The sequence below is a fragment of the Taurulus bubalis genome (genome assembly GCF_910589615.1).
Source record: "Taurulus bubalis genome assembly, chromosome: 2".
NCBI lineage: Eukaryota > Metazoa > Chordata > Actinopteri > Perciformes > Cottidae > Taurulus > Taurulus bubalis.
The window spans coordinates 28,373,292-28,382,660 of NC_136590.1; the positions used below are offsets into that span (position 1 = coordinate 28,373,292).

Consider the following 9,369-nt stretch of genomic DNA (forward strand, 5'->3'; position numbering starts at 1 on the left):
CAGTCCGTCTCTGCCAAATCATCACTGCAGGCCACAACGCCAGCCACAGCTCATCACCTCACCATATAATCATACATTTGATTTTAGACATTTATTTACATGTTTCTACCATTTTTGTATTCATATATTTCACTGCTTTTGTGAACCTAAGACCTTTGATAAACTAATTTCAAACACCAAAACAGTTCGACCTCCTGAGTAAAGCTATGTTTTCACAAGAGATATGAAGATTTTCCAAAATCTAGATTACATTTTTCAGCTTTAGAGGAATATTTCTCTTTACACTTTTGCCTTATGACAATGGTGCCTCATTATATAGAGAGCTGAGTTTGTTCTGCAATTTTAGATGTAAAACACATGGGTATCTATCATATGCAAGTGACTTTAAAAAGTGAATTTAAGAAATTATGTAAAATCAAGAAAATGACCCCAGACTCCAGAGGGTTAAGAACCACTGTTCTAGAGGAACAGATGTTATGTAACCGTTGTTGTTGTTGGCTTCAAGTAAAGCTTTAAACATCTACCGTCATCACTGGATTCATTGAATTAACAATTATTTGCTATATTTGATCTACTTATGTGTTTGTTTATTTATTTATAAGCGCTGCACTGATGCAAATTCCAGTCAACTGTGTTGACATGTCAAAGTATTGAATTTTCCACCATCTGACTACTTATATCCAGTAATGTCACAGTGTTAACAGATCTCAACAATTACAGTTGGTGACCTTAATAGGAGTATAATCTTTTTTAAACCTACGACATAAATAGAGGGTTCCCCTACAATATTTTAAGAAAGCAGAGTAGGATAGTCAACAGGACATTTTGAGAAGATAGATACCTCAGTGGGAAGTATGGGTTTCCCAGTGTGGTGACTGTTTTTCTGCAAGTTGGAGACGTGGTAAGTCCACAGCCTGCCTTTGTCATCACCACACACTATGTAGGCTTGGCCTAAAAAGGGAGAGGGAATGACACGCACACACACAGTATAATATCAGCATGGCTTCAGGATCAGGTTATTCTCCTCTGATACTGAAAAACAAAGCTTGGTAAAAAAAAACAGTATACTGGTCCAGCCACAAACAGACATTAATGGAATACACTAAACATAAATAAACTGGAAAGACAGCTACAGGAGCAGCAGGGTAATACCCGGGTGAACAGTGTTCATAATATGCGTTTGTGTATTGAGTAATACATCTATATGTGGGCCATAACTCAAAGAAAAGAGGCGATGTAAAAACTACTTGTATGCAAACAAATCAACAATCAAATGTACAACTTGTTGTACAACAATGTTCTTTTCTAGTGCAAGATCAATGCATAATTATTTGTTTGATTTGTGCTGCACATCAGTCCTGAAAAAAAAGCACGTTCATACCCATTTTTTCCGATTATTAGAAAATTAAAACAAAATGCTAAATGCAGCTTTACTGATCAGATGACTTGGGACCTACCTGGGCAGGTGTTGAGCGCCAGGTAGGGAATCTCAGTGTTGGCCCACTGCAGCTCAGCCAGAAGCACAGCACAAACTGTCCTGTCCTTCTTGTCAGGCCGCTGGGCCTTGGTCCTGCTCCAGCTCCACAAATAAATGGAACAATGCATGTAGTTCTTGGAGGCTAGATGACCGTGATGACAAAAGAGGTGCAAACAAGGAGAACATTTGAGCAAAATCATGGACAGAAACAAGCGATATCTGGGGTCAGGGTTTTTGCAGATCTTAAAATTTGAGACATTCTTAATGTTGATATGGTGTTGAAATTAAGCAAAATGAAATGGCAAACATGACCTAATTTGGACTGAGCAGACCTAAAGTTAAAAAGCATACCAAGCCAGCAACAACACAGATGTTTTATAGACTAAACATACATACAAAATGTACATGAAAGTAAAACCAGTTTTACTAGACAGGGGCCAACAAAAACAAAAGTATAGTGCCATCTAGTGGTGAGCAAACTAATGACACAATTTAAATATGAATATGAATAAACCATTAGCTAGTACTAATATCTGCCTCCAAGTGCATGGCTAAAAATCCTAATTACATTCAGTGTGACCCAATATTACTCATTGAGGGGCCGTACCTTTCTAGATGTTAATATCACAGCGGTATCGTGTGGTATACTCTAAAGAGCCGTACTTACCCACTATATCATCGGCAAGAAAACTAAGGCCATCAATGGTGTGGTAGTCATGGTCTTTGTCTTCCTTCTTATAAATAGGGAACGTTATCTCCATCTCTTTGGTCCTATTGAGAACAAAAACACACACTAAATGTTAATGGCTGGTCCAATGTATGATTTTAAAAAACACATTGTTTTCTCATTAAAACTCCAGTCAACAGAGAGTACCAATCAAATAAAGAGGTTTATCACTGCACATGGACAAAAATCACATATGTCTATCACCAGTATAATGTACTGGACAACTCTCTTTCTGTTGACAAACAGAGTCCGGTCTTTGCACAGCTGAAAAAAAGAAGAGCTTGAAAAACAGTTTTGCAAAACTTGCAGAATGGCGACAACGAGGGCCGACCAACAGCAACAAGATGACTGCAGTTGGAAAAGGAGGGAAATTAAAGTAATGTAAAGGACGTTTGTCACTGTGGCACTTTCAGAGTATGCCCGGCTACATGTAAACAGGTATATTAGTGGAATATTAATTTTCATTAACCTTTTTAAAACGGGCCTGGAATCATCTCACGTTCCCCTTTCGTAAGAAATGTCTGCACTCTTAAGCTCCTTGGAGCAAACTGACACTTATATGGACACAAGAACACAATTGTGTGCATACTGTGGATGCCTTTACCTCTTTGTGGTGTTGTTTTTGCCGAGTAGTGTGTTGTAGCAGTGTAGGCCGTCCTCACAGGCAGTCAGCAGGTGTGAGCTCGGGGAAGTGGGGTGGAGGCAGATGTGCAGAGGAGTGGTGCTGATCTCCAACACAAGCAGCTGACTGGAGGGACAAACAAATATTCAACACCACAGCCGGGACCTTTATAAACACAACCCTGCTGGTGAGGTTTGTTTAGAATATTAATTTAACTTGCAGAGTTTTACCGTTAACGCTCTATAAAATGTATGAGGTGTGTCGATTTGCTTCTAGTCAAGACATTTAATTCTCTAAAAAACTCACACAACTTTGTAGTTGTACTTGCTATCCACTCCACCGATGTCCCACATCACTATCTTCTTATCGTATGAGCCCGCTGCAAGAGAGAAAGTGAACTGGTGAGTGATAAGGTGAAGTAGAGTACAAAAAGAAAAACAAACGAACATGATGAGCCTCGATGCAGAATCCCTTTCAAAATATAACATATGAAAAATGTTGCCACCTTATTTTATTCTCTTACAAATATAATACTGCAATTTGCCTCAATAGTTTGCCTTTTCTTATAATCTTTCAAACGTCTCACATGTCACAGAAGGCCTCATTTTAATGTTGTACAATCATCTATGTTCCTTTGAAATTCTTCCACATACCACAAACACCGTTGCAGTCATTTGAAAAGATTAATAAGGATGTTGCACAAAATATGGCAGAATTATTCTTCCATCGGTCTGATGATGCTGGAACTCTAAACTGGTTGACTGTCAACAACACAGAGCTCACACCGCTAGTTTTTAATCTATCAAATAAAAAGTAGCCATGGCTCACTGAAAAGGAAGTTTCCCTGCTGGTGGTTGAAGCGGAGGACCGACAGCGCCTTGCGGCTGGCCCGGAACTCCCCGTAGGCCACGTTGTTTCTGGGGTGGATCAGTTTGACCAGTCCCCTCTTCCCACCAGCTGCCACAATGCTGCAGTGTTGAGCTGAGGCCCCGCCCCCTCTGGACATCAACACCGTGGACCAGGAGAGGGAGAAGAATTCCTGTGGTGGGAAATAACAGATGTAAACATCAGAAACACACATCATGCTGGTACTATGATATGAATAATCAATTCTGCAATAATAAATCCTAAAACCAGTATATGAAGTGCTCTAATGGCTGTTGAAAGTCTTTCGGTCCGCATAAAATCAACTATGTTGTCTCTAGTTTTCTGTGAAAGTAGATGTAGAAATCTACCGTTTAGAACAGGGGTGCCCAATACGTCGATCGCGATCTACCAGTCGATCGCGGAGGTAGTGTGGGTAGATCGCATGCCATTTAAAAAATAATAATTAAAAAAAATTAAAAAAACTTTAGCGACAAAACCCAGCTGCCAGTGTGCAAATTAATGTCAATCACTACGGACGCTGCGCCCGCAATGGTTGGCCGCTTGAATGGATGTATTGCCAAGTACAGGGAGATGTTTTCCCCGACTTCCTTAATTACCACTGCATAATACACCAACAAGCATTATGCACTGCAACGCTAAACATGAAAGAGATCACGGATGTGGCAACAAAGATCGTCTAATCAAGCGAGAGCTCTTCAAAGACGGATGTTCTGTGCGCATCTGGAGAAGGACTGCAGTCACTCTGACTTCCTGCTGCACACTGATGTGAGATGGCTTATCCGGAGATAGAGGAGTTTCTCCATGTTGTTAAACATGCAGAATACAACCAACTAAGAGTATGTCAATATGCTCACGTTTCTGAATTACAATTTAAAACGTGTGTAAATTGTGTGTTCCCCTGAAGGAGGGAGCAGCAAGACGTGGGACTGTAATGAGTCATTTTGATTTACTTTTAAACCCTTGCGCTTTAATTATCGGGTAGGATGGACAATTTGTTTTAAACTTTTGGACTTTGAATGGCACTTGCAGCCCAGTTATTCTTTAGTTATTTTGCACTTTCAGAGGCTTGATTGCTATGTTGAGTTACCTTTAAAGCTTTATTTGTACTTTTTCTCTTTATTTTTAAAGCATATTTGCACTTTAATTTGTATTACTATTTAATTTATTTGTTATGATGATGTTCTGATGTTCAGATCTTGTTACTCAAATACATTTGAAGTTCAAATTCCAACATTTTGAGTTACTATTCTTAATTTGCTATGGGAAATAGTAATTAGATTAGTCGATTAATCGAAAAAATAGTCGATAGATTAGTCGTTTATGAAAATAATCGTTAGTTGCAGCCCTAGAGTCAGCCTTTTCCCACATGAAAAAGATTAAGTCCAAACACCGTTCCACCATGACTGATGACCATTTGGTCTGCCTGACGCTGACTACCAGCAGCTACTGTCCGGACTATGCAACCCTGCTGGTTCCATGCAGTGAAGTCATCAGAGCAAAATGTAATGACCAAAAATGTACAAAATTGTATTGTGTCATAAGGGTTCATGCAGTTATGCAAGGTTCACCAATATTGTAAATATAAAGTATACTCTGTATATTTATACATTAATAATGCTTTATATAGATATAAGCATTATTAATGTAGGTAGATCTTTTTGACTTGGTCATTTTAAAAGTAGCTCGTGAGCCAAAAAAGTGTGGGCACCCCTGGTTTAGAACAATGTTATTAGCTGATTAATGGAGCAAACCTCTCCAGGAACTTTGTACTTCTTCATCACCATCCCGGCTTCACAGTCAATTACACAGAGAGAGTCTCCACCACAGGTAGCAACCAAGCGGCTTCCTCCTCCAGCGCCTGTTGATGCATGAAAAGGGGGACTGAGTTTATCTCTATATTTCGCCGATGAACAGGGTTATAGGAAAGCTTTATCTACTGATTTAAAGCCTTTCTTTTTGATCACCTAAGCCTAGTTTAAAAAAACAGATTTCTTAATCTGTTAAACTGTACCAGTGGAATCTGGCAGTGGCTGGAAAGCACAGGCCCACAGCTGGGTAGAGAAGTCTTCTGAGCTGTCCTGTTTACTGTGGCATTGGAGGACGTGGAGAGGCTTCAGACGCACCAGCTGCTGGAGGAAGGAAACATGGAAACACAAAGGGGAAGATAGAGAGGAGGAGATTATAGCAGATTGATGGGTGTAGGGTTAGGGGTCGGGGTCGGGGGGGGGGGGGGGGGGGGGGGGGGGGGGGGGGGGGGGGAGAAGGAACTTTAATGACGTGACATTCTGACAATACCAATAGCTGGGCATTACATATTGCTGTGCAGAAATAAAGCTGAATGTAGTTGAGCCATTTCAGGCTGATCCAAGATGGTGGACCAACCAACTGATATTGGCATCTTGGAGTCACACTTTTGCTTTTTTGATATTTCGTTTAAAAAAATGGTTAAAGTGGACAGATAGACTTATAAACACTGACATATGGAAGAAAACAAAGTATAGCAACATTAGAACACCAACAAAAAGGGGCAGATTGTGGCCCAGGTGTAAAGCAGATCCCTCGCTGCCATTTTCACAAACCTACATATCTTTGATGGTGTCAGGAACAACACAGGCTTGAGTGTCTAACAGCTGTATGTACATTACCTGCGTCTTGCTGCAGCTATTTATTGAGGACAGCAAGTCAGCGTCTCTCTGCCGCTCTGTTCGGTTCTTCCGTTGTATCTGAGCTCCGTCGTCCTCTTTGGTTTGCTGCGCTTTAGACCCTCTCCTGGGCGTCTCTGCCCTCATCTGCCCTCTGGTGGGGGTGGCGGGAGGCTGAATTATCTTGCGGGGGCTCATCCTGATGGTGCTGGTCTGGGTTAGCGTCGGAAGTTTGCGGCTGAGGCTGGATTTGCGAGGACTCGCTCCAGCTGGGGAGTCTGGGAGATCTGAGCGCAGTTTCTTGCGAGGCGTCAAGCTTATGCTGGTGTCAACTGGTACAGGTTGTTTCCTCTTTGTAGATGTTGAGATACCCTGGAAAAAAAGCACACTTTAAATCAACTCCAGAATGAATCATTCACACAATATCCTGTATTTCCTTTACAATCCCTGAATATATCACCAGACCACTACTTTATAAAGTCACTTCATGGTTTCAGAATCACAATGACAGTCAGTTTGGTGGCGACAGTGTATTAAAGCAGGCGTTTGGGATCTTACACAGTTCTCCTTTGTGTCTGTAAACACCTTGGTCTCTGGTTCTTCCTTTGGTTCTGTCAGAGAGCACATATACTCCTTAGCAATGATCTCCACCTAAGAAGCAAAAGGATACAAAGAGACGGACAGTTACTGAAAATGAAAGAGGGCAACACAAAGAAAAAGGTGCCCGAACTTCTCCAACATCTAGAACGTACCCTCCATTTGGTGAAGTCACTGACTGAACTGGGTCCGTATTTAACCTGCTGACGGGCAGTGTTGACAAAGTCGTTCTTCAAGCCGGCCAATTTCGCCACCGTGATGGGATCCGGGAGAGAGAAGCTCTTCTCCCAAACTGCAATTATCTAAAATGACCATAGCGTTTGTACATTGAAAACAGCAAAAGTGTATGCAATACAAATAATTCTACGCCTATTATCTAAGCCTATTACTTGACCGAGTATAGAGGACAAAACTGGATTACGGTCTTTAAAATATAATAAAATAAAGCAAAAAATAAGCAGTCAGTTCCATACCCTGGTCCTCAAGTTCTCACTGTAGACATAGCGCAAGTGGTTGGCAGTAGTGCTGACATCTTTACCGTTGTAAATCCTCAGTTTGGGCAACAACACCATCAGCTTGTAATTATCACTCACCTGAGGAAGAAATGCAACATCATCAGTCAAATATAGGACCCAGTGAGGTGTCATTTAATTTTAATTTGAAAGGACTTCAGAATTGAATTTGAACATCTTTTTCCATGACCAAAATGTGAGGCCTCCGCTAATAAAAACGTTTTCATGTGATATTAAATTACACTAAAATAGATGTGAATGCAGAGATAATATTTGTCTTATCAACAGCATTACATAAAATAATAATTAATTGATCTGGTGCCATCAGTGCGGTTGAGGATTGAAACCACAGTGAAATCAAATATTGAAACATCTTGCTGCGAGGTGACAACCGCTAACCACTGACCCACTGGGTTTTAGGGTGGCTGAACACGGGGAAACTTTCACGCAACTAGTTTCAAATTGAATGAAACATGATCTCCATGCAACTTGACAGTTACTCAAAGTCATTAAAACACAATCAGTCACACAACTAAATAGTTTATTGGTCACTTCTCATCTCCTGTGTTGTAAACTAAAGAGGCTGTGGGTGAACGACTGGCGACTCAAAAAGAGAACAATGGATAATGTCACACTCTATTCAAGGAGCATGAGCCAACTAAGCCTTTGACAATTTAGTTAGACCGAATCTCCGACCAACAAAAGTTATGTGAAAGTTTCACAATGTAAAGCCAGCCGTGGAAATTATTTGAGAATGAGCTTGCACAACATTATGGTCCTTTGAAATATAACAGAGATGGAAAGACAAGTGTGAACATGACCTTTGATCGTGACATTTTTACATTACTACTGAAAAGAACCCCCCTAAAACTTTGGCCTAAACACAAGTAGAAAGCCATTAGCCCCATCCTCACAGTGATGTAAAGGTTGTCCTCCATCTTAAGCTCTTCCAGACTGCTGAGAGACTCCAGAGTAGTAACATCCTCCAGCTGGTTATCGCTGAGGTCAAGGTAGCAAAGCGCGGGCAGCTCCAGGTTCTTGGGCAACTCCTCCAGTCTGTTACCAGAGAGATCCAACCGCTCCAGGGACTGGAGCCGGGACAGCAGCCGGACCGGCAAGTCCTGAGGCTTCAGTACCAGCTGGGATAAACTGAACATAAATAGAACTTCAAGTCAGTGTATCCCCAAGGCATGCAACAACAATACATCTGCAACATTTCTTTCCAGCTCAGCATGATTTACTTTGTAAAAGTAAATTAAATTGGCGTCCACACTGAGGTTCCTTGATCACATACACAAATAAAACACGTATGTTATAAATGTGACAGAAATGCAATTTCAGAGTCATGTAGAGTTCTTGAAATGTAATTGAGTGTTTTTTTCACCACACAACAAATACTGTACAATAAAAATGTAAGTAGCGGTCGTCTAAAAAGCAAACACTATCTTTAGGACAAAAAAACATGCTTACTTCAGTGTCTTGATTTGCTCCAGTTTGTTGGTTTTTGGGGAGCCTTTCTCCAGTAAAAGTTTCTCTGTAATTTTCTCCATTGCTTAGCTGTAGAAAAGACCACAATTTGAAAGTTAAGATACCAGAGAACCAACTGTAGAGTGAATAAGACGGGTTATTAAAGTTGCACTCAGTGGCCCCTCTTCTTTTGTAAGATTCAGGTCTGACCACACCTATCATCACTGATGGGTGCTTCCAGGTGCTCTGCTGCACCTATGATGGCCCAGCGGGGAGCACTAACCACACCCTGAGCACTCACAGATTGCTGCAAAGCTGCAAAGGAGCTGGCTGAGCCAAACTTCTGCACATTCCTGTACAGCTCTTCTTTTTGTTTTATTACACATTTCATAGTATTTTTTATACTTTGAATAAATTGTACACTGATTTTCTCATCT

At 40.9% G+C, this 9,369-nt stretch overlaps 1 protein-coding gene across 1 annotated transcript in view; it reads right to left on the minus strand.

The window, feature by feature from the left end:
• lrwd1 (leucine-rich repeats and WD repeat domain containing 1) overlaps nucleotides 1–9,015 on the minus strand; it is a gene marked incomplete at both ends in the record, with an annotated part of 10,568 nt that extends 1,553 nt beyond the window's left edge. Inside the window, 14 exons of the mRNA XM_079237448.1 lie at nucleotides 842–951; nucleotides 1,458–1,619; nucleotides 2,145–2,248; nucleotides 2,809–2,952; nucleotides 3,133–3,205; nucleotides 3,655–3,865; nucleotides 5,466–5,572; nucleotides 5,726–5,840; nucleotides 6,360–6,728; nucleotides 6,915–7,007; nucleotides 7,109–7,255; nucleotides 7,427–7,546; nucleotides 8,380–8,614; nucleotides 8,936–9,015. Coding sequence (XP_079093574.1) covers nucleotides 842–951; nucleotides 1,458–1,619; nucleotides 2,145–2,248; nucleotides 2,809–2,952; nucleotides 3,133–3,205; nucleotides 3,655–3,865; nucleotides 5,466–5,572; nucleotides 5,726–5,840; nucleotides 6,360–6,728; nucleotides 6,915–7,007; nucleotides 7,109–7,255; nucleotides 7,427–7,546; nucleotides 8,380–8,614; nucleotides 8,936–9,015 — 2,070 coding nt within the window. The remainder of the gene's footprint in view (nucleotides 1–841; nucleotides 952–1,457; nucleotides 1,620–2,144; nucleotides 2,249–2,808; nucleotides 2,953–3,132; nucleotides 3,206–3,654; nucleotides 3,866–5,465; nucleotides 5,573–5,725; nucleotides 5,841–6,359; nucleotides 6,729–6,914; nucleotides 7,008–7,108; nucleotides 7,256–7,426; nucleotides 7,547–8,379; nucleotides 8,615–8,935) is intronic.
• Between the last annotated feature and the right edge of the window lie 354 nt (nucleotides 9,016–9,369).